The 26,494-nt window shown below is 38.5% G+C and overlaps 1 protein-coding gene across 1 annotated transcript in view; it reads left to right on the top strand.

The window, feature by feature from the left end:
* Positions 1 to 9,557: 9,557 nt before the first annotated feature.
* Positions 9,558 to 26,494, top strand: part of kirrel3a (kirre like nephrin family adhesion molecule 3a) — a 145,885-nt gene continuing 128,948 nt past the window's right edge. Inside the window, exon 1 of the mRNA XM_056244205.1 lies at positions 9,558 to 9,882. Coding sequence (XP_056100180.1) covers positions 9,807 to 9,882 — 76 coding nt within the window. The 5' untranslated portion in view covers positions 9,558 to 9,806. The remainder of the gene's footprint in view (positions 9,883 to 26,494) is intronic.

The raw sequence follows: 26,494 nt of genomic DNA, 5'->3' as shown, positions 1-26,494 counted from the left end.
TAAGAGTGTGTGTGTCATTGAAAAGCTTTTCTATCCTAGATACTTTTGTAATGATTGATTTTGAGTGAGATGAACTGAGTGAAAAGATCAGGGCTAAATGGGTTCGGAAAACAACAAAAAATAGCACCTATATAGGTTCCAGTTGGGGAACGAACTAATTCGACAAACTGAGAAGCTAACTAGAAACAACACAATAATAACTGAATATAAAAAGAACATACATGTGACACAATGAACAGTTGTATATTTTTATTAACTAACATTAACAAAGATGAATAAATACTCTAACAAATGAATTGTTCATTATTATTTTATTGACCTTGTTGTAAAGTGTTACCCATTTATTTATGTTCAACCACTTTACCACGTTTCAATATAATCTCATTTATTAACATTAGTTGATGCATTAGCTAACATGAACTAACTATAAGCAATATATTTTGACAGCATTTATTAATCTTTGTTCATATTTGTTAATATAATTGTTTATTTGTTCATATTAGTTCATAGTGCATTAACTAATGTTATAGACAACTTTTGATTTAATTTTTTTTTAGTAAATTCTAAATTTAAATTTAATTTGAACAAATACTGCAGCTCATTTTAACTGAACAATACTTCTAATGTAGTGAAATTAAGCTTTATTGTAAAGTGTTAACAACATTTTAGGAAAAATTACTGAGTGCATCTTTTTTATATATAAACTGGCAAATAAATTTTAGAAAAGACACTTTATTGATCCCAGAGGAAATGTAAGTGTTCATGGATTTCCATTATCACGCTTGACTTAAGTTCTAATCAGGACTTTGGGTTGCTATGGCTTCACAAAATATTTCTATCTGTAACTTTGATCATTATTTCATTATTATATTCACAATGTGAAAACCCACTGCAAACTCTGATCTTCTGATATTGTATTTCAGTCTGTTTTTATGATTATTACTTAAATGATTTCTCCAGGTTGACGTGTCAGGGTAAAACCTAAATAGACAATTTGCTCATGGTGTAACAATCTATTCATTCGACGTGATTAAATTTGCTGTCACAAAGGTGACTCATCATTCTATCTGAATGTAAGGCAATTGGTCAGCAATCAAAGAGAAGTTTCGAGAAGCATATTTTCTTATAGCATCTTCTTTACCGCATATGTGAGTATTACCACCTAGTAGTCCAGAACTTCTTTTGCCCACTGACAGATACAAAGTGTCACGTTGCAAAAAGCAACGGAATGACAACAGATATTTTTTTTCATATTTTCTTCAGAATAAAGACTAAGGCTGTCGTCATTCCGCCGCAGTTCCCGTGGACCTGTCAGCACCCTCGCTTCTCTGTGAACGCAGCACCAATCATCTGTTTTGACTCTACAACTGAAATATTACTGCTGGCCTACCAACGCTTTAAACATCCGCTGATATTTTATTTATCTCTAGCAGACAGGATCCAAATGGCGAGAGATTTGCCCATCCTGAGAGATATATTGAGGAAGACACCTGTCAAAAGCCTCATCTCTCAGAATGAAATATTTCACTGAAATTTTGATCATAAACCTTTAAAAGTACTCTTTCAAATCCGATCTGAATTTGGCAGGTGTTTTATACGCAGTACAGCTGGTTCTCTAGGGGTGATTTAAGCAATAACCATGGGCACAAAAACATCCATGAAAAAGAGGGAAAAACACAATGAAACAGGACAGAAAGTTTATGCAGATTTATATAACAAATAGACACATTTTTAAGATGCCATATCAAGGTGAAAATAGTCAACAGCTACGTTACCGTGTCTTTTTCCTCATAATTGCGACTTTTTATCTCACAATGTGACTTTATTTCGGCATGAAATTGAAGTTGCGATAGTCTTTTCTTCCCTATTGTGGCTTATATCTGAGCAAAAGAGATGAAAAAAATGTAGGGCGGGACTTGATTTTGCCCAGCGTTAATTGATTGGATCGTTGGATTGTTGTGTGGTTTGCTGAGGTTTGCTTTGGGGGGGGGGGGGGGGGGGGGAGTTATTTTGATTCCTGAATTTAAAAATTAATAATGATGTGCACGGATCAATATTCCATAAGAATCAAGAATTGTCCATTTTGATTTTTATGTTAACTTTAATTGTGGCTTTAATTCTCTTAGTTGCAAAATGATCTCCCGTAATTGGGGTCTTTTGTTGTGACGTTATATGTCACAATTGTGAGTTAATTACTTAGTGTGACTATTTCTTATTTTAAACTTTCTCACAATTTTCGATTACACTTTATTTTAAGGTGTCCGTGTTACAGTGTAATTATGCACCCCCTGAAATCAAAGTTTTTTAGCTTTTAGTATGAATATGTTAAGCTTAAGGTAATGAATAAGCTGGTCTGTTCCAAACCAATGACAAAATTAGCATTTTGGAGATATAAGCATTCAAAACTTAGTCTTACACTTCCGCTAAAATGGACCACGGATTTTTATGACGTCACCGCGGACTTCAGCTTCTCATCACATCTTCTGTCCAATCAAATGCTCTCTAGAATCTAAAGCGTCCCGCCCCCTCAGCTATAAATACCACCTGGCCAAAGTGACCATCCATCTTTGACACACGTCGCGGAGCAATATGGGTTTTTGCCAGGCTTGATATTGTCCCGACCACTTTTTGAAACATCTTGCGGCACGGATGTAGCCTACATAATACAAATAAATAAAACATCTCAAATTAACATGCAGGGCATTGATTTTGTTCGTTTGTCAAATAAGAGGCGTTCTAGCGCTGAATTGTGTTGTTTTTGAAATCAAGCTGCTGAGCTCATTGCCGCGGATATCAGTTGCATGGATACAGTGTTCTCTTGTGGCTCGTGCACAGTCTTCACTTTGACGCGCGCTTCAATCTATCGCCGTTGCAGAGACTCTCTATTCGTTCCGGTGAAATCACAAAACAAAATGCACACAAACGTGTACCTGATTGATATACAACCACGGATTAACAAATTCGGTTTTGATGAGAAACAAAACTATACGAGTGCGGATTAGAACCCGGAACCTCTGACTCGCTTGGCAAAAGTTCTGCATGACCATGAAAGCACACAAGATGAATTTACAGATCTATGGATTTATTCACGTGAAAATTCTTGGCACTTACAATATATATTAGTAGATCTCATTAAATGGCTGTACTATTGAAATTGATTTCTGGCCATCGTAATGTTATTTTTTCCGAAAATTGTTATTGTACACATATATTGCACATATATTTTATCATTATATAGACCTTATGCACCTGAGAAACAAGGGTGCCGCCAATTTTAGAATATTGTCTTTGAACTTCCGTTTTTGCGGTCGCTCTGTATCTCTATGGCATTGCTGTCCAGGAGTAATTAGCTTTTGAAGTGGATTTACTTAAAGGGGTCATATGATGCCATTTTTGTACAAGTTAATATGAATATTTAGGGTCTAAATGAAAACTTTGTAATATACTTTTATTAAAAATTCTCATTAGTATTTTAAGAAAACACTCATTTTACCTAGTCAAAAACAGCTCTGTTTTCAGCACGCCGTTTCAGTGCATATGCCTTTAAATGATAATGAGCTTCGCTCACTCCGCCCCTCTGTTCTGCAGGCGTTTTGATACAACGCACGTGGAGTGTTGCCTTGACAACAGTTGAGGGTATATTTTGGAGAAAGAATGGCAGCGGGAGTCTCTGAGGACACATCTGTGCAACCGTATCAGTTTGAACCGGAGTCGGACCCGGAACAAGATGACGGCCGCGAAGAAGTTCGACAATTAAGGCTTGAACAGGACTGGTTGGTTAACGTAATGTCACTTTGATCTATTTTTGTATGCACTGGCAGGGTACGTTAGTTCATTGACAGATTGACGTTACAACTTGGTCATGAAAAACTTTTTTTCGCGATTTTCAAAGATTAATATAAAGGTTAATAAAACTTTACACTTACTTCTTCTGGAGGTGCAGAGGGAACATAAATAGTTGCCACCGATTCTTTTTTCAGGAGCAGCTTCTTAGCAAAACCAGCTCATACTGACCCTCGTTTATAAAGCAGTCTGGTGAGAAATGATTCGCGCAAACATGAACGCATTGACGTTGATCGTGGGGAATATTCCCTTCGAAAACAAAACTCAGCCACTGCGTCTTCAGCGGTTCGGACAGCTGAGCTCGCTCAGTGCGGGTCTGTGTTGAAACGCTGTTGTCAATCAACAATCGTGGGAGGGGCGTCCGTTTTATTGACGTCACAAAAACGAACGGCTCAATTTGAGGCAGGGGAAAAAAAAACATATAAGGAGATTAAAACAAAAACACTGGATGGATGGGGAAGCCATTCAATGTGCCCCGCCTTAGCTTCCTGTTTCATGGAAATGACGTCAACGCATCACACAAAGCTGCACCTTCCAAGGCACTTCAGTGGACTTTAATTAACTACTGAGTAATAATAAAGTAGGCTATACTTACTAGGGTTAGGATTAAGTTAGGGTTTGTTGCATGTAATTTTGCATGATTTACAGTTATTACTACAGTACATGTAACATGTATAACAATGACACTAAAATAAAGTGTTACCCAATTTTCCTTCTTATTTTTTTTCTCTCTGAGCTGGAAACAAGCTTTTACAAATAGTTTGCAGTGGGAATTTATAATCGATTTTATCAATAGCAGTTTTAGTAAAAACCAAAAACTTTCCCATTTTGTTCTAAAACATGACTCAGTATATATTTTGAAATATATTTTGAAACAGCTGTGTTTTGTAACATAACTGTTGCGTTAACTGAAATTCAGAACTACAAAGATTCGTCAAGCATGTAAACTCACTTATTTGTGGTAATTGTTGTTCTTGTGTTGCAACTTATGTTTTAAAGTGTTGAGGTACTGGTCAGGAGGCATGAATAAATGGGTTTTAATCACATTATTCATGTTTTATTAATAGTATAAAATTAACATGTTAAATTGACAGACCTAGTAATATTCTACGCTAAAGGACGCTGTTCATGAAGATTATAGAGATGTGAATCACGATTCTCGCTGTATGATGGATCCGGCCACACATATTCCGTCGGGATCTAAATGAACTATAAAACCAGCTGATTATCATTCACGAGCACTTGGCACTGCAACCTCCTAAAACCTCTGCTTACATAAATTATGCTGTCGCTGTTTTACAGAGGTAAGCCTACGAGCTGTTTACATAATTGAATTCGTATGCAAACACAACTAACTAGAAAACATGAACTTCTTTGGCATTTTAAGTACTTTGACCTGAAAATATTTTTCAACTTTTTTTGTTCTGTGGCTTCTCTCTTCATGTAATCTTCCCGGAAGACCCGATAAGAACTGAGCAAGTTGTTCATCGATTGCGGGGATTTCAGGACCCATAAAGACGGGCTCTAGAGATCAAAATTTCTTCAACTGATAAACATTTGTTTGATATTGTTCCATGTGTACACTGTGGCAATTCAAATACATATTTATGAATATAGAACTGATAAATAAATAAAGTGCAGAAAATGAGACGAGTAAAGTACATGAGCCAATGGAGGATAAAGCTATATTCAAAATCTGTTCAATTATTCAATATAATGTCAGTCCACATCATTCTGAAATAGTTATATGCAATCCCTATCTGTCACCCTCTGTGGAAAGGTCTATGTTCTGGAGGAATGTGGTGGGTTTGGATGATAATTCAGACCAGTTTTGGCCACAGTATACTAAAACTAAAGCTATGAATAACTTGGCTTTTATCCGCGCTTTTTATGTTTTATGCATCATTTTTAGGCAGATGTTCCATGTCACGTTCAATTGATGCATTTGCAATGTCAGATGGCACAGTAAGAACATTTATAGTCTTCTGCCAAGCAACATAAACATGAGTCAAAGGTGTTTAATGATTTTTAGAAACACTTGCTGAAGCCTCATATTTCATATTCAGTATCTTGTTTCTTTTAGACAGAAATTGATATAGTGTGTATACAAAAGCCCAGTTTCCCTGACTGCAGTGAAACATTTTCTTTCTGCATATTTGAAAATTCATCACTTGACACAGAATGCCAGATAAACTCCAAATAAAGAGATTTTTGCAGCTGAAATTAGTATGTTTGATTAGTTTTCTATTCATAGTCACTTGATAATTGAGACTAAGAGTGACTGATGTCTAAAAATACAAATGAAAAAGCTGAGGTTAAGGTTCAGGCAGTCATTAGGTCTTTTGTTGAGATGTTCAAAGGATGTCACATTAAACCATAAAACTCTGTGATTTTTAAAAGTAGAAACTGTTTATTCACCCTTCTGAAATGAAATTGGATACAACATACTCAAAAGTGGGAAGCAATTCAAAATAAAAGTTATTAAAGCCAACATAAAATAGAAACTGACCCCATTTAATTTATTAAAACACATTCTGTCACGATTATGTTCAGTTAGTTTGACTTTCATGGGCTTTGGAGTTTCTTTATCGTCTGTTTTTTGTTTCCTATGTTCTAGTTTTTCTGCCAGTCATCTGGTACCATGGAGATTCATTTAATTATCACAGCTGATCATTATTGAGTTTGTTGTCATTGAGTATTTAAGTTCCTCATTTCTTTTCTGTCTCTGTTTGGTGTTTGCGCACTCTGTCTTGAGTTGTTCGTTTTAGTTAATAAACCTTGTTTCTATTTTGAAAGTCTTAACCTGGCTTCATCTTCATCATCTTTGGACTTTAATTCCTGGTCTCATCAGTATGATTTATGGCACATTTTTTTCCGAAGGCTAAAAATGCTTGTCTTTATAATCTTTCTTAAAAATGCAATGTAACTTGTTCCGAAACAACTTTCCTCTTTAGGTTGACGTCACCAATCCCTTGTACTTTTTAATTCAATTCAATTTAATTCACATTTATTTGTATAGCGCTTTTCACAATACATATTGTTTCAAAGCAGCTTCACAGAAAATGCATGTCTACATTATAAGTGATCTGTTATCAGAGATGACTGTGTCCAAGTTATGCATCAGAAATGCACATATAAATCACACAGTTAGCTAATAATTAAATCATTTAAACAATATATTAATTTAAGGCAGAAACAATGATTTTGATTGAATCATTTTTTTAACCCTTACTTCCAACCAAACGTCTCCATTCCGTTCTATAAGGCCACTTTTCACTATCCGATCAATTCCCTATAGATAAAATCATGTCCAACCCTAATTTTTTTCATAATAGCTTGTTTCACTTGGAAATATGTAAAATTGTGAACATTTCATTTAGCCTTTAACTGTGAATGTTGGTGATGCATTTGAAGTACTGTTAATGATGAACAGTGATAAAGCGGTGAACATACATTTATATACTATGCATTTCTTGGAACTTACAATACTAAATAAGAATAGACTATATGACTAAGGAAGTCTGTGTCTACTTACTAGCTCACTATGTTGTGATAATGATGTTCAGAAATTCATTAGCTTGTAAGCCTACATATGTTGCGAAAATTATGACACATTCACTGAGGATAAAACCATAACAAACGTAGTATGTCATGATAACATGGTTATTAAACTGAGATTTAGACACAGTCAGAGATGAACATGTAGTCACATACAGTCTGTCAGAACAGACGTCTAATGCACCAGTTTCCACAGAATGACAGCAAGTAAATGAAGCAGAAAAAGAGATGAGTTTGTGTTTGATGGGAACTCGTTCATTTAAAGTAAAGTCAGATTGAGGGGACCTTTGGCACGCATTATCTCATTGTCTAGTCTATGTCACTAAGACCCATATATGAAAGTATACCTTATCAAATTGTTATTGCTTCAAAAGGATCTCAGTGTAGTTTTATAGATGCATAGAGTTAGGGATAATGTTGGCATTTGGGAAGGACCTGCCTATATATTATGCTATTTAAGTTGTGGCTCGACTCAAATATTCAGCATGCTAATTTAATAAAACCACTTAAGAGAAGCAAATAGCTTGATCTAGGCTGTTAATTGAGCTTCAGATGACCATTAGCCCAGTCCAGAGGTTTTTAATTAACAGCAGTGTGGAAACGGGTTGGGCATAATGAAAAGAAAGAACGGTGGAAGGGACTTAAAACAAGTGAAAGCAATGCTTTTATCATCAGTTGTCCGATAGAACAGAGTCAGAGTTTTAAAAACCCATAAAAAAAAGACCAAATCAGTAAAATATATAAAGAAAAGTAGCACAACTATAATGAGTTGACAAAGAACTGCGAGAAGATATATGCTGTTTCTGCTAGTTTTACTGATACGTCCTGACAGGAGGTAGGTAGCACAACCTACATTCTGTCAGTCAGCCGCTTTGATTTCAAAAAAGAAAGACGAATCCAGAGTTTTTTGTGGTAAATGCAAAATGCCCCCGGGCAATGTATTGTATTTGTATCGATAGCTAACACATGTTCTGTCATTTTGTTTAGAAACAGAATTTGCAGCTGACATTATAAAACCTGAAATGCAGTAAGAAAAAAGCTTTGTGCATTATTGAACTCTGACTTGTAGAACCTCTTTACTTTGTCTAAAGAGCTTCTATATAAGTCTCGACAAATTAATTGTTAAATTGATAAATTCTTGGCAAAAAGTTTACAAGCTGCTCCATTTTTCCATAGTTGGGTTACTTTTAACTAGTTTTTCTTACAATACAATACAATACAATACAAAATTGTTCTTCTCTTTTCGTTTCTTTGCGTTAATTCTTCTGTCTACATGGCATGGCCTGAGCTGCCACAATGGTAAATATGGTAAGAAAGATCATGTAACAACATGGAAAAAAAAAAGTTGAAGTTTGACGTTAAAAAGTTTATCATGAATCATTTTTTAATGAAAAAATCTTTGTATTTTTGAACATGTTCTTCACAGTTTTTTCCCTTCCATCGGCATGCTACGGTTTGGGCCATCACAATGGTAAATGTGGTAAACATCAGGTAACAGCAATAAAAGGCAAGTAATGTAACAATCTAAATGTTTTGTAGCCTATGAATACACGAAAAACTTGTATTAACTTGTGTTAAAGTGCAGCATTAATCTTTTATTCTGGAAATCACTGTATTTTAGGGTAGCCTACTTAAAGTTTTCACCCAGCTCTATTTTGAAGTTAGGTTTTCCCTCCTTTTTACAATTCAGCACGTCAGTAGGTCTCACGAGGACAATTTAAAATCATAACGGTCGTGAATTAGACGAATTATCTCTGTTTGGTTAGTTAATATTATTTTGCAGTTAGTATGGTTGTTTTAATACTATGCTTTAATGTCTAGTCCCTGAACATTCCATAGCTCTGTGGTAAGAAAGTCATTGAAACCCCCAAATGTCTACCTCAAAACATGCTTCAGTTTGGCGCGGTGTTTTGACGACGTTGTTCACAAACCATCCAGCTCTCTTTTCCCAAACTGAGAATAGCGATAATTTAATTCGTTAATTCATACTGTGTGCTGCTTACTTGTGTCAGACTCTGCTAGGAGCTGGGAGGAGGAGACGGGGGAAGGAGGAGCGAAGCCGTTCAGTGCTCTGTTCTCTACGGCTGCCTCATCAGGCATCCGCCACCGCCACTGAGTGATGGAGAGAGTGAGAGAGTTGGAGCTAACTGGGAGTGAGCCGGGCACTGTGCTCTGAGCGGCAGAGTGAGAGAACGCACATCGGGGTTGAGACACAGCGACCGAGAACAGTGTCTATAGGCTGCATTTAAAACTTACATCAGTTCAATACAGAAGAAAGAGCGTAGAAAGAAGCAGGAAAGATCCTCCACAAAGAGTAGACCGACCTTTTGTAAGAAATCAGCGCTCCTAACTTTGAAGGACTGCAGTGAGCGCGCATCATTGCCTCAGTAACCAGCACATTACTGATGAGATCCTCATCGACTCCAGCGATGCGCTCCGGGATGCTTCTGCTGCCGCTGATCTGCGGGCTGCTCGGGTTCGGTAAGTGAACGGAGTTTTTACAGATACTCTACGCATCATATTCACCTGTCAGCTACTTTATACGCAGCGAAAAGTGCGCTGCCTATACACAAAACCTTCTAATGATTTGAAATTCGACCTGTCTTGTAGGATTTCTGAGGTATTTGTGGTGGTTAGCAGTTCCCGTCGCTTGTTTTAGGTTTGTAGCCTACTGACCATGTTTGCGTGCATCGGTTGTGTTACGAATATGGCAATCACAATCGTTGTTCTTATCGGTGTCTTCACTTTGCTACTTTTTTCACATTTCGTGTGTAGCGATCATTACAACTTGCTTTAGAAATTAATATGTGATCAGTACCCCTGCCTTAAATTAGCCTACCAGTGTGCGAAGTTTGGGGGGACCTCCCTGATTGAGGGTTGCACTCTTCCAAAGGAAGTCAGAACAAAAAGCAGAGGTCTTCAAAGAAAGAACGTAAACTTTCTGCGAAGATACGTTTTCACACGATTTTTAAATTGGATAAGTCTGAGCTCATATTTTCACATGGCTTTACATAAATGTTCGTGAACAAAATTGGCTCACCATAGACTGCCGGAGCGTTTTTCACTGACAAAATAATAGTGATGTAATTATTATCAAAAGCACTTTTCTTAAATACTGTAATTGTTTAATTTTTAAGTCAAAATTCATATTTGACCCCTCCGCAAAATTAACTGTATATTTCGCACACTGCACATTTTCAATTGTCAAATATTTTGCATCTAAAAATACAAGATAGGCCTATGTAGTGTAGAAGTTTGAGTGTTTTTGTTGAGGTTAGGATCCACTGTTAACTATTTGTCCATCTTCCTTTGTGATTTAAACTTTTGAGGTATATAACAGCAGAGATCACAGCCTAAAACTTGTTTTCATTTCAAGTGCGGTGACTTCTGCACCCTTCAACCATCTTCTGAGATTATGTGTTATTTGATTGTGTGAGCTTGAAATAACCCGAAGATGAACCCCTGAACGCTCACATTTAAAGTCCAGCATGGGCCAAACTCCTCATTTGAATCTGAAACCAGCAATAAAGCCTCCGGTATGGCTCCCACATGCACACTTGAGCGAATGAACATCAAATCTCAAGAGGCTTTCGGGTTTATTACTGCTTTTTATGAGTCTGTGTGCCGAGATGTTGAGCCTCGCAGGGATGTTTCTTTTTTTCTTTCTTTTTTTTTTTACCTCCCTCGTGTGAGTCTTGAGAGGGAGTGCTTTGCCATCACTCTGAAAATCATTTTTTATGACCTGAGAGGAAAAACTGACAGGATTTTTGCTGCAGAGTTGTGTTTACGCCATATGCACACGGTGTTGCACTTCAGTGGCGCAGAACTTTGAGTTTACACACTGATGATATACTGCAGGCCCCCTTCTGCTCTTATCCGTGCTTCAAGTTTGTGTTGCCTTATAGCATCTCAGCTCAGCTGCAAACAGACACGTTTCATGAACAGTTTACAAAAACTATGCATAAAATTAATGATCGCCTTCTTCCAACCAGCTATGCGAGAGATTAATCTGAGTAACAGTTATTTATACTTGCCGTCAGAAAAACTGTTCCGTTGGCGAGCCGAGATGCTATCAGGTGAGCCTTGTGTTTGTACCAGTCCCCGGGGACGCTTTGTTAACCATGGCCAACTCTTGTGTTACAAATGAACGCGGGGTTTATTTAGCATCTCTTGTCAGTTGAATCGTGGTGCTGTGGCTAGGGAAACAGAAGGAGAAGAAAAGTCGATGCGATCTGACACCCTTCATCTGATCCCTTTATCTGCTCTGCTCTGCGGCCCCGGCAGTGAGGGGGAGCAGCAGATCCTTCCCCCGCAGCGATGGGGACAATCTCATTCATGCTTGGCCCAGACACCACTTATAGCTCTCACCGAACAAGGAGCAGCCAAAGACCCCGTGAAAGGGACCCTTGGGCGGACCCATTCAAAGAGACTCAAGAGAGGTCGGTGAAACAAGTGCATCTCTTAAAAAATTTGTTTTGCTTTATTTTCGCTCTGTCACACGTTTTAATAGCCGCGGCATGTTGAACTGAGCAAATATTGAATTTCCCAGATCCCGCCCATCGCACTCCACAACTTCCTGATTGCTGCAGAAGGCATCATGTTTCCCCTTTAAGTGTCATAAACACCATCAGCATTGTCAGCAGTGGCTTGCAGCCGTGGGGGCAGTGTAGCGCTGCTCGGTTTTGTGCAGCCCACACGCTGTTATACAAGATGCTGTCAACGCTTGCTAACAATTATATTGTAATCAGAGCTTGTCTTTCATAAAACATGGACTGTGTGGGGGCATCTCGGCTGTTGTTTGACAAGACATCCTTGGCCTTTTATCTGTAAGCGGCTTGGGTTGTATTATGTAGGCTACATTTTTACAGCTGTGGCACTTCGATAATGCTGGAAACTGAGCGCCTTTGTTTAGTCAGTGCTCTTTTTCCTTTGGTTAAACTAGTTTATGGACATACCTGACTTAACACAAGGATTTTTTTTATACTGGCCTGACCGTCCGGTCAGTGGTTCTGATTTTTACTCGCTCTGTCTGCACAGAAAAAGTGATTGTTTTTATAGTTTTTGACCTGTGTAACCTTGTTTTCTAGTAAATAAGGTTGTTACAAAACCAAATTGTAGATATTTCAGAAATTTCACAAATCATTAATAAATAGAACAAATAAACAAATGATAAGCAACAGCACAAATAAATACAATAGAACAATGATACAATAGAACAATGAAAACAGTTTTCTAGGCAAGTCTAACAGTAACAGTATTAAGGTAAGAAACAAGTTATCAGATGTAAAATAACACTGCATAGTCTTCACTGTATTAATTAAACACACGGATTCTTATTGAAGATGCTAAAGTGATTCAGCCAAGAGCAGTGAGTGATTTTCTCTTTTTCTTTGTTGTGTGATTAACATTAAAAACAAAGACAGCAGCAAGTATATTAGGCTGCTGTCAGGCATCTGATTTTATCCCAGCTTTTTATGTTCACCGAAGACATAACTGACTGTTTGCAATGATATGCCAAGACGGGCATCTTGACATAAGTGTGTGTTTATTTGTTCATTGAACTGCAATAAGACGCAAAAGAGAACTCACTCGCACAGTCTAAGAGGTGGCTTTGTGTGCACAGAAAACCGTGTCAGAGTGCGCGAGTGCCTTTTTCGTGCCTTCTTGTGCATAAATGATTTCAAATCATTTGATTGTTTACACTGGCAAGATTTAAAAGCAATGAGCAAATGATAAATTAAATTGCATGACTACGCAGGGACCATTTGGCCAGTGTTGATCCTATCAACTTTTCTGAGAGGCTTTCACGCTGATCCCAGGCCAGGCAGTCCTTATTTTTGAGCCTTGAACATAGAAGGAATGATAAGATCATCTCTGTGGACCTTGTATTCATTCTGCTCATACTAAAGGTTCTGAAAGGTATCATGGTGTTCGTTTGTGCTTTCAAGGACAGCTTGTCCAGGCATTACAGATGCAGTGTATATCTTTTCCTGTTTGTAGAAGCTTAAATTTTCTCCCACCTGTTTCTTTTATTTTACACATCTCTGAACCCTCCATTGCCTCAAATCCGCATTTAAGCTTCAGCCGGCAATGTGGTATTTAAGTGTAATCTGCTCTGTGAAGCACCCAGGTAAACACCAATTTTCTCCCAGCTGGTCTCATCCTTCTTGCTGTCCGTTTGAGTGTGATGGCTTGACTCGGGCCGGGTCAGCCTGGGAATGAGGCAGAGTGTGTTCCCGACTTCGGCTCGGCCCGTGCGGATGGGGGTCAGCCTCCATCTGCTCTCTCCTCTATTTGTTTTTTATGCAATTTGATTTGAGTCGGACAGAGACGGATTAGCCCATAAATAAGTGAAGAGAAAATCACAACTCAGAGAGATGGCAGAGATAGAAAGAGCTTTATGTTATTTTTGCTGGCTCGCCATCATTCCGAGGGCAGTTCCACAGATACCGACCGGGATGCATGGACAATACTCGTAAAACAAAAGAAAAAACCTGGCTGTCAGGAAAGGCTGGTTGTTACTTATGGGGCCAAGAAAATAAGACTTTTACATTTCATCAGTAGTTGTAGCTCTCGCACATCTCTTAACCTGATGGTTACCAGTGCAGAAGTGCTGCTCTACTTGTCTCTGGGTTAATTAGATCACATTAAAGCTTGAAGGCCGTCAGATTTTCTGAAATGTCACTTAACACTTTTTATCAAAGTTTCTTTCTCCTCACCCACACTGAAGCATTGACAGGCCTAATGGGATCTAAGCAGGTAATAACAAAGTCATTTCTTGACATGTTTGTATACTATTTCAGCAATCCTGTGTGTTTGTGTGAGGGTCCCTGCTCTGTATGTGGGTGGCTGTTCGTCTGTGTGTGTGTGTATATGAGCTTATTTTTCCTCAGTCTGCACAATCAATCATTTGATCATTTATTTCTCTCTCTAATTTGCTGAAGGGGGTAGTTTAAAAAAACATCAGCATCATTTTATTCTCGCACTATATTGCAGCTATGAATCAATGTGACGCTGCCACATATTTGCGTCGCATAGCAGTTGTTTGGTTGTTGTCCTAACAGACTCTGAGAGATAGACTTAAGCAGGCCTGGTAAATTCCGCACAGATTTATGTTGCTGGATGTGAAACGCTTGATCTGATAAGGGTTTCTGTGTCTGCAGGAAGTTTGTGCCGTGGACAATCGCACACCTGGATTGACAGGTCTGGAGTCTGGTGGCATTACATAGCAAGCCTGTTTACCGTAGCACGGATGAGTGCCACAATACAAGCATAAGCCTGGCTTATTTAAATGCAAATCAATCCTCTGACTACATAACAGCGGTTGAGGGCGGGGTTACTGTCCTCTTACCTTCAGATAATTTTGTGTATGTTTTTTCTGTGGTAACAATGCATTCTTAACAGCTGCCGTTGTAACTTCACCTTCCAAATCCCCGGATTGCTTTGTGGTCACATTTCTGATAAGAGGCTGACGGTGTGTTTCAGAGTGACCAATTTCAAAACACAGGCTGCTTTGCCGCAGAGGAAGGCTTCTTTCTATCGGGAGTGTTGTGTGATCTGAACCCCGTGAGGCGCGGTTAATACTTCTTCATTATTTTGTGCTAGTAAACCGAATGCTTTGATGGCATCTTTTGATGGGAATTGCAAGTAGTCGCCACGGGAGCTTATAATAATTGTTCTCAGCATGCAGCTCTGTGTTGTCTCTCTTCGTTCTAGGCAGATCTTAAAGCCTTAAAGCATTTCCTATAAAGAACCTCTAATAATGTTCTTTTTGAAAGAGGCGAAGCCTCCTTATTTTGTGTTCGGTGATGTCTGCAACAGTCAGGTCTCCGTAAAGCATGCAAAATGTTTTACTAATGATGAGTTATTTCCTGCTAGTCTGAAACGAAGAAGCCTTGTGGCAGCTCTTAAAATAACTCACTCAAGTTTTTCTATAGATCATTTGGAAGTAAATGTAGTCGTTTGTTTAAGTCTTGTATAAACCTTAGATGTTTCAGCAGAGTAGTTCCCTAGTGCTCTATCTTGCGAAATCAAGCAAGATAAAAATGCATCTGGCAAAGCCTGTGAGACTGTACTTTTATTAATAATTTTATCTAGAAATTGAATCATTCCCTCACGCAAAAAACGAAAAAAGTTGTCCGAGATTCACTGTTTGTCTTTGACTCACGTCTGAACCCCTAGACTACCTCAGAACAACCGAGCAACTTCTGCTGAGCGCAGTACAGCCGTGCCTTTTTCAGCACAGTAAACAAAGCCATCTGTACATTAAGAAGAGCTAGTTTTGAATGGCTGCATCAATTGCTGTGGTGCTATGATTTAATAAAGGAGAACTCTGATTCAATCAGCATGCTCTGAAACATCCGCAAAATCACACATGAAGCGCAGACGTATCCGTCCGGCACGCCTGCTTGGCAGCAGACCAAAGCTAAATGGTGCAGCTTGAGTGAATTGACTCCTCCTGCTTTGAGTGAGCCAACAAACTCAAAACCGTCTTCTTTTAATATCAGATATGTCCGGCAAACGAATGAAGCAATGTACGACACCGAAGCCAAGGCAAGATTCTGTTAAGATCCTGTCAGTCCTCTGCGGTTTGAGCCGAGAATGGCCCTATAAACAGAAAATCTGTGAGCTAAGTGCACTTTATTTTCACCTTATCAATACTGATAATGGTCTATAATGAAGAACGGCTGGGCAGTAATCTTATAAAAGCCATGAAGTCAGATCAGATAGCACGCCGACAGACCTGGAGAGCATGGTATTTTTTAGGCTGAACCCAGTCGTCTTAAGTGCGCTTTGAAAATGATGCATCTGTCGAATGACTTCGCTTGAGGTTCAGCAAAGCAGGTGAGACTGAACTAAAGGTGCAACTATGTGTTCTTGCCTGACAGCTTTTCAGGACTGAAAGCTCCATTTCCTGTTTGAAAGCCGCTTCTTTTTTTTTTTTAGATTGCTGGAGAAAGATGAAACGAGGTTGAAAAGGAGTCGACAGGCACGCCTCAACTTTGACAGACAGAGCTTGATTCTTTTGTGAGACAAAAGGCTTCTGCAGCATTTTGATAACCGTAATTTTTTCCCGGTGAGAACATTAACAATAAATCAACTTTACATTTATTGATAGTTATTAGGTTGAAACAACAAAGATGCCGGAGAACCGAAGAGTGGCGCTGTAATTTTGAAACATCGATATTTATTGACAGGCACAGAGTCCAGCTGACCTCTGCTAAATGGAAAAAAAAAATTCTTCAGAGGTTCATATACTGCAGAATGCTGCTTGTCATGCTGCCGAAATATTTCCCTTTGGGCTGCTAAAACCTTCTCTAACTCCTCTACTGAAGATATTTCTCCAAAGGACTAGGAGTGGAATATGTTGTAACTTTTAATGTTTATACTTGCATCAACGATTTCCCACCCAAAAAAGAAAAAAGAATAAAATGCACTTCGCCATGAATTATTGTGCATCTCGGAGGGTCTCGGCAGAAAATCTGCATGAAATGATACATTACCCTGAATTCACTATCATGAGCCTCGACTGTATGTGGTTGTTTATCTTCCATTTAAGGTATGAATTTATTATAGAGGAGAACAAAAGAGGGCCATTTTCAAACAACTTAAGTGCTTTTGCACAAATAAACATGCTAGAAAATAAAACTAGGGAGCCAGGTTGGCCCCATGGGCACTGATGAAGCATAAATACATAATTAATAGGTACTCTGTCAGAGGTCTCGCATGAATACCGTCTAATTCTCTAATCGTACTGAATGATGTGACATCATCTAGACTTATTAAAGATCAAGGTTCCAGAGGATATGACTTATGTAGGTGGCCTTACAGAACTTACCACTTTCTAAATCAGAGGCAATGCTCTATATATCTGTAGATGTTTTTTCATTTATTGTCATTTCTACAGCCCTAGCAGTTTTTAGGAACATCCGCAAAGCTCCTTTTCAGGGACATGCATCAGTGCGAAGGTTGGGAGTCCAGGTAAATCATCTTTGGCTTCGAAGCATAAACATCCAACATTTTGACGAAGGTGTTTTAACTTGACACTGCATTCTCCTGAACCCCTACAGCTTGCAGCCCATCAATGTGCTCTCTCAGAATTCATTTGTAGGTCGGCTGTATAGTGCGTATTGCTGAGCTGTGTGGTTGTACCAGGCATGTGGTCCTGTTTCTGGCCCTTGGGGTTCCCCGTCCTAGTGCTAATGGTCCAACTCTTGCCTCTGCTGTGCGTTAGATGATGGAAGCAGGTTTGGTAAATAGCAAAGATGGACTGCTGTGTTCAAACATCCCTAATGGGACTCTGGTGCAAATTATCATCTGGGAGGCAAAGCCGACTGCAGACGGGGAAGGAGGGAGTCAAGACTGATGGAATTCCATATATGTGCGTTTCCTTTAAATGGGACTAAAGGTGTGAAAACATTCCGAACAACAAATAAAACCCCGAGAGTCCATTAGAATATCGTTCACAGCTTTGTACTTTCATTTCATGCATCTTCTCTCCGTGAAGACATTATCATATATCTGCCGCCACTCCTGGTGTCATATTGAGCTGAGAAAAACAGAAACACATTCCTTGCTGAGCAAATTAAGATTTACACCTCCTCTCGTCTTCTTTCACTCGTTATTTTGCTCCATTTTCATAAAAATAATTATTTTAAGATACAAAGAAGTCTTAAAGGAGTTTGAGCATCCTGTTAGGATCAGTGGAAGTTTTCATTTCTCAGATGCTGCTCTTTCATAGCTCAGGAGACTTGGAGTGTGATCAGTTATGCTTCTTTTAAAGGGGTCATATCATGAGAAATTTATAGTTAATGTAAAACCACATTTTTAATTAATCAACTGTTTTAGTTTTGAATTAGGGATGCATGCTATATCATTATCATTCTTAAATATTAGATGGTGTGTAGATATTTAGTTGTTAATTCTCAATTCCATCTATTTTTATTTCCCTTTGCCATCATCTAGTGCTAAAGGCAATCTTTAAAAACACTAATAGTATAACAACACTGTTAAATGTAATCTGTAGCCAAGACCCGACTAGTGCAGAATGCAATATGCTGTTCATTAAAATATTCCACAGTGTACAATGATGAAAGACACATATGATATTATAAATAACTTTGTGTCTAGTATTTATCTCATGTTGCTGCATTGTCTTTTAGAATATTTTTATCCAGTTTACTGACATTTCTGGATTTTGTTTGTTTGCTTTATTTGAAGTTCCAAAAAATAGGCAAATCTGATGGTTGTTTTTTAGTGTAGCTATAGTGACGGGATTTGTTTGAATTTGTTTTTGTAGGTGGGTGGAGCGTCTTTGCTGACTTATATAGAGCTATAAATAGCATAGTTTACATAATTTGGTCTTGGAAAAAAAAAACGAGAGAAATTTTTCAGTTCTTAAATATAACCTTTCTTTCTTGTATATTTTTGAAGATTTTGGCATATTTCAGGAGTTTTTAACCATGTTGACATCTCTTCTGAAACTCTAGAGCAGGGGTCTCAAACTCAACTTAACTGGGGGCCGCTGGAGGGAGAGTCGGGGTCAGGCTGGGCTGCATCAAGTATTCCACAAAAAATAGTATTCAAGTATTCCCAAAAAGTAGCACAACTGATCCAATCTTCTCAATATTTATTATTAACATTTCTTCTGAACTGTTCCTCTGAATTTGAACATTCCTTTCTGTACATCATTGGTTCTTCATGAGCTGTCCTTCTGACAGTTGAAGTTCATTTTTACAAACTTTCTTTGTCTATAACACATATTTGTGATATTTATATTTGCTTATGTCCTTTTTATTTTCTTTATACAACACATTAATGATATTGAATGTTTTTTTTTTTTTGGAAGGCACATTTCCTTTTATTATACTTAGAAAAACAATTATTGCTTTTGAAATACAAATATTTGCAGTCATGTCTGCCCGTCTTATTGAATTCTTTCTACGTATAGTGTCTCAAATTACTGATTGCACAAATCAAAGCAAACCTTCTTATCAACCTGTTGGACACATATTACAAGCTCAAAATGATTATTCTCACATTGTTTTAGAGCAGGGTCTCTCTCCAACACGTCGCTCGCGAGCTACCAGTAGCTCGTGGCCTGATTGGTGGCAGCTCGACAAGGGGCCGTTCACATATCGCGCTCACATATTTTGCGCGCTCAAGTTGGTTATTTCAAATGTAGGCGCGCGGCAAGCGCGCTCATAATTGAAGCGACACGCTCATTTTTCCCAGGCGCAGTATGTTTGTACTTCGCGGTTGTCTATGACAACTATTGACAACAAACCCACCGTAAGCTGTCACGAGACTATCTATGGTAGCCCGTAAGGGATACAAATATATATATATATTTTTAAACGCGGCACACGCAACGACGGGCCGCACTAACATTAAACTTTAATGTCAAGTAGGGGGCCACAAAATATCGGCCGCGAGTTTGAGACCACTGCTCTAGAGGAAGCATGTCTGGGGTCTAAAGAGTCTGTATCTCAGGATAGCGCTCTCAAGCTAATTTGCCCTGTTTAGTAAATCTGGCCCTTAAAGGGATGGTTCAGCCAAAAATTTAAATTCAGTCATCATTTACTCACTATCTTGTTCTAAACATATTTCAAAATATGTTCTTTTGTTACCCATTGAATTACATGAAGGTAGGTAAATCATGACCAAATAAATTTTTTTTGAGTGAACTATTACTTTAAGTAAACATGTCTATTGGCTCTCATTTCAAATTAGGAGAAACGGTTACTATTAAAAAATCTCCTTCGTACATTTTCTTTCCTATGGGGATTTTCATTGGTTCCTTTTTTACAAACATGAAAAAGTGTCCAGGACTAAAATGAGAAGGTCACAGCTCCGTCTCTGAGGCAGATGCATGGGACTTGAGCCCATGGCAAGGTTGTTTTGAACCACAGTAAGGTTTCCTCCATTTGCCTGTGATGCAAGTAGGACAAACCCAGGATCCCTCAGAAGATCTCTGTCGTTTTAATACCGCTAGTGTCCAGAGGGTCCAAGAGACGGAGACCAGTGATAGTTACAGCTCCTGCAGAGGGCAAACAAGGAGATATGACACAACGCTGTGATGGGTCTTTAATGCTAGATAGCAAGAGGACACCAGGGACCCGTGAGTGCATGCTCACACACGTACTCCTGGCTTTTAGGGGCGTGAAAGAATAAGAATGTTGGCATAGGTGAGAAAAAGAGTGGAGACAACATTTAATTTAGCTTGTCAGTTGTAACGGGTCAAGCTGAAGGGAAACCATCTCCTGTGGCTAAGAGAGATGATGCGAGTAGAAAGCATGTTGTCGACTGGGAAAAATGTGCATTACAATGGAAAAAAATATTTCAGAAACATATAGTTAAATCTCAGGATGTCAAACTCGGCCTCACACTCGGCCTTTTGGCCACTGGACTATGCTTAGACTCTCAGCAGATAGTCTTGCTTGCCCCCCGAGGAATCAGAGACCTGTCAAGATATTTAAATGTGAAGCAATTTGACATGACAGAAAGATTCAGACATATGCTTCCTTTGAAATCATTGACAGACAAATGTCTTCGAGAATCACGTCATTCAGGGCTTCCAGTACTTGATGATTAGAAAATATCTCCCTCTGTAAGACGCAGACAGGTCTCGCGCTCTCTGCATTACTCCTTCCCCTGTATTTCATGCTTCCTTAATCTGTCCTTATGGGACAGATTAATTCTGTTAATAACTGCACATTGATTCGCAGTGTGTTTGGCAGTTTGAAGAGGAGTGCAGGGACGAAGCATTGACTCCGTACTGAAGGTTCTGCTGCTCTTTCTTTAACCCATCTGCCCTGAACGCCTCCCTCTCGCTGACCAGAGAGAATGTCTTCATTGCTGAATTATAGGGCAGGGTGGTCATTAGCCACACAATTTTTCTTACACACACAAACACTTACACACTCCCAACTTGTCTTCTGAGATAGGATGGTTGGGTTAATGGCTTGGTTTTCTTTTCAATTGTATTTTTCTGCAATTTTATTGATTCAATAGTAGAGAGTGGAAGGGTAATGTGGAAAATGTTGCGACCCAGATTTGAACCACTAGGCAATGGCTTTGACAGCTTTAGAAAGTTTTATAGTCTGCAGCATTGAGGAGTGGTCACACTACACGTTTCGTTCCAGTGACCACCATTCGTATGCATGCGAATGCGGGAGACCAGAAACATGCTCATGCGAATTTCGCTGCAGTCAACTCTGACATGTGAATTCTCATCACGTGAAGACGTGTGACCATTAGAAGACAAACTTGAACCCGTTGAGAAAACTTTCGCTCTTACGTGAAATTCCATATCGTGTAGATACCTACTGAAATGACTTTATTTCCTCCACAAAAATCCATAATCCACAGTAAATGTGACTTCACCTTTAGGCCCATTCTTAATGCAAATGTATGGAAATCTTTGGGCTTACATTGGGTTACTCATTTTATTTGACTTCATGTTGACTTTTTACAGCATCATTGAGGGCCAGATGTACTAACGCTTTTGCGCCCACTTCAGGCGTATTTGTTTCGCAAAGTGTTCATAAAACCATGGCGAGGTATGGGACGCACCGAGATGAAAGCGCAGACTGCCTGTCGCGTGAACTGAAAATGGCAAAATGCGCTTTTCGTGTCATGCATATGCATTCATGGGAAGGTTAAAGTGGGAGTGTCACATAGAGACGGGAGGGGAAGCGCAAACTGCGCCTAATTATGTATTCCGCGTTATGTACAGAAAAAGACGGTGAAAGCGCGCCTCTATTTTGCGCAGAAAATTCTCCGCCTCTTAAAAGCAGGTGTAACTTAGGAAGCGGGTTTCCTGGCATATGCCTCCTGGTGAAATGGCAGCAGTAATCCGAGCAAGACGAAGACATAGGCTAAGGAGACGAGCTGAATAGATTTTTGCCACAAGAATCACACTTTTTCACTTGAGTGAAAACGAAATCATTAAGCGTTACAGATTAAGCAGCTACGCAATATTACAGTACTGGAAGAAATCAAAGATGACATCGAATCTCCGACTCAGCGTTCACATTCCCTTCCAGCAGTTGTTTAACTCCTCGCTACATTACAATTATTGGCAGCAGGATCATTTCAAACAGTCATAGCATCAGCAGTGGGAATATCGCAGTCTGCACTCAGCCGTATCATAGTGCAAGAACTTGACGCGCGCAATTTACGGTATAGTGGGCGGGGACAGGCGCTGATTACCTGATGGGTTTGGTTTTGGTACATAACACGCACACTGCGGTTTCACATCAAGCGCTTTCTGTGTCTTGGCCATGGCGCTATTAACGCTGCATTCGCAAATGTACGTACATCTGGCCCTCTGTGTGCTTGCATGCATAACAAATTAACTAATTTGAAAATCTACAAATATAGGAAAACCGTGTTTACATGACAATTATTGTGCATTTTATCTTTAACTAATCATTAATTTATAATCTTTCATCAATAAAAATATATAGTTTATGGAATTTACACAACCTTTTTTTTCTGTTTTATTAAGTATAATCGGCCTAACATTGTGCCTGTAAATTAACTCTGTAAGATGAGAGAGTAGGGGATTGTTGAGCTGTCACATTGCTCTGAGATTTCCCCAGAGCTCTTAATGCTACAGGGCAAACCCCAGCAGTTGACTTTACTTCAGTGCTTTATGACACAGGATTGCCTTAAGTCTTTTTGCATTTACAGTTCTCCTCTTGTAATTCTTGACAGTTTCTTACTAAGTGACTTATAAGGAAATACATATGTTGGGCTTGTTATAATTATCATGGCAAAAAGAAGGCACTTTGTCTTAGCGTGTCAATTTTGAAAATCGATGCGATCATATTACCTATACATATAGCACTCCAGACTAACTCCTATGTTTCTGTTAACAGGTGAAGATCCTCCTTTATGCTCCTTACGCCAGAATCCATTATTACTGAAGAATATTTTATAGTGTGATAGTTTGAACTCTGTTAGTCTGTCAACTTCTGTCAAATAAGTTGAGACATTTTCCATTACGCATATGAGCAATCTTTGCAGATCAGGTGTAGACAGGAAGGTTTTGGCCTTCAGAAGGACTCGCAGTTTTCTTGGCTCATGCCTCTCTAAAACACTCAAAAGCTCTCGCCTTTCCTCTTGGGCTCAGTTTTCTGCCCAGTTGGATGAGACAAGCCATGTCATTTCTATAGCTGCGCCAGACATGCTGGACATGTGCTGTTTTGAACTTTGGCTTTGATTGCTGGAGTGTGAAAGTGAGTCAGCAAAAGTGTGAAGTGTAAAACTGGCTGAGGGAAAGCAGGATGCTGCATGCCAACAAACATCTTGAACAAGAATTTTTGGACTAGAGATTTTGTATGGTAATGTTTCATTTGGTGAAGACATGATTCTCAGTTTATTAGCTCAAAACGCTTTTAAGATACATTGTATCACATGGAAATATGACTTGTTTAATTTGCACCGAAAATGTGGATATTATTAATAAGTCTGTTAGTATTCTCATTGTGACTTATTGATGGAGAAAAGACACAAACAAGAGGCAGATACCAAGAATCCAAAGCACACTTTGCATTTAGAATATGCAAAAACAAATAATTACTTTGACTTTGAAGAATAAATATGTTTAATTAAGCCGTTACAAAAAGAGAAAAAAGATACTGAAATAAATGAGTCCTTCTGTCTTTTTTTTTTTTTATCCCCTACGTCTGAGGCATAATTTGTTGTGAAAACATGAAAAATACATCACCGGCTACAGTCTGGTGGGCCTAAGTGTTAAATAATTACAATGAACTGCCTCAGGTTCCTCTAAACCAGAACACTTCAAAGACCACAACTTATATTTGACGGAGAAAAAAAAGCCTTCATGCTGTCATGCTCTATTTTTACATTGACTACGTCTCCTGCTGAAAACTGCCTGTTTACATGTCCCATAATCCCGTTGCCCCCTGTGTTATGTGTTATTGTGATATTTCATCAAAGCTCTTGGGAACAGCAGCGCTGGATGCTAGAAGGTTACTCTCTGAATGAAAACACCAAAATGATGTCTGCTTTACCTGAAAAACAGAAATAACACAAGATGATGGCAGCTGTAAAAGTAGATGATGACATTAAAGGTGGTAACGAGAGGCCACGCGAACTCCGCAGAGAAACGGGAGTCTGCAGGCAACATTGAGGTGCTGTTTCTAGTCGCTGAATCCTTTCGCTTCGGCATATGTTTCCGTCCTTATGACCGTCTCTTGCAGGAGCAACAAATGTCGATGCTGATAAAATCTTTTCAGAGGAAACTCAATGTCTCTCAGGTTTAGCAGGGTCTGTGTTTGGCCATCTGTTCCTGCTTGCATCATTCTGCGGAGAGCTCTGTAAATCAACATGAAATCAAAATTGACAGTATCTAGTTTTTAATAAAAGTCCCAGGTCTTACTGACGGATGATCAGTGCACTTTATTCCGTAGATCAACTTGTTTGTTGCAAATTATTTCATGGAAATGCAATAACTTTTTACGTCTGTGAAATTACATTTCGCCTTGTGCAATCAAGACAGTGTGGGTGTGGAAAAATAATATTAACCAATAATATCGCAGCATGTTGCAATCCAGTCAATTCCCAATGTTTCACTTTGAACATGTCACATTGCTATTTTGTGTTTTATATTGCTATTTTTAAACAGCTTGAAACAGTGGATAAACATCTTGATTTTTTTTTACTTTTACTTGTCAAGAATGTGCATGCAAAGCGAAAAAGCTGTACAATTTTTGGTTACATAGATTGTTTTGAGGTCAAATTGACCCCCATTGATTTCCATGAAAAGTAGTTTCTTGAAAAAACGGCAAAGGGTCATGTTTTCTTCAGTCAAACTTTTATTGCAGCTGGTCAAAAACTAAATCGTGAAATACATGGGAACTTTTTCCCATACTTAGGATTCATAGTTTACTCAAAATTGAAGACTCACCAATCATTCAAATATAATTTGTGGTTTCTTCATCTATTTGAGTTTCACAGTCAAAGTCTGTGAAATGATGTTTTCAGTTATTTGTTTTTTGGATCTCAAATACTAGTCTGCACATCAAGTACAAATAGCGATAAATACTATTTACACTACAATTACAAATAATGTTAGATGCTATTTATACTTAACTGTAGTCACAGTATTTGCACCTCAGTGTGCAAAATAGCCACTACAAGTAGCCATGACCAAAAAATAGGAAATGTTTTTATTTTTGTCTGTGCAGCTAGTTTTGAAAATAAAAATATGTGGGTCAAATTGACCCCTAACACAAAGGGAGGAACCACAGGAGTTCAAAATTTCCTTTACATTTTTTAAAGCTGAAATAGAGGTTTTATGTGTTTACACTACCCTTTAGTTCATTTCATAATGGTTATTTATTGCTGAATTGCATGGAAACAATTGTGGATATACACACACACATCACACACATGCACCATCATTAACTACATCAAATTAGAAATGTATTATTATGTTATTAACTAATGTATTATGTTATTATGATGTTATTATTCTGATTATCTTTCAGGATTATAATTTTTTTAAGTGGCCATTATTGTAGTGATGCACTTCCCAAAAAACAAAAACAAAAAAACAATCAATACTGTGCGTGAAAAAGACTTACCAAATAGCTTCTTCGTTTAATGAGACACCTGAGCTTGTTTGTCTTTCAATTAAGAAGAATTGAAAGGCTCATATTGTTCCAAACAAACAACAATGGACCCGAGTGTTTTTTCATATTGGTTATTTTTTTGGCAAATTGCAGGGAAACCAATGTGGGAATATTTGACCTGCAACATAAAAGCTCTACCAAGATTTTCAACACAACAGGAGGGTTAAATGCTTAAAGGGATAGTTCACCCAAAAATGAAAATTACCCCATGATTTACTTACCCTCAAACCATCCTAGGTGAATATGACTTTCTTCTTTCAAACTAATACAATCTGAGTTGTATTAAAATGTCCTGGCTCTTCCAAGCTTTATAATGGCAGTGAATGGGTGTTGATATTTTGAATCTATCATAAATGTACTCCACATTTATAGGGGTTAATAAAGTCCTTCTGAAGCGATGTGTTCGTGTAAGAAAAATATCCATATCT

Source organism: Rhinichthys klamathensis, unplaced genomic scaffold (assembly GCF_029890125.1).
Source record: "Rhinichthys klamathensis goyatoka isolate OS25496 unplaced genomic scaffold, OSU_Roscu_1.1 h1tg000027l_1, whole genome shotgun sequence".
NCBI lineage: Eukaryota > Metazoa > Chordata > Actinopteri > Cypriniformes > Leuciscidae > Rhinichthys > Rhinichthys klamathensis.
The sequence above is the reverse complement of the archived record's forward strand: the minus strand, read 5'-3'. Positions and strand labels throughout refer to the sequence as shown.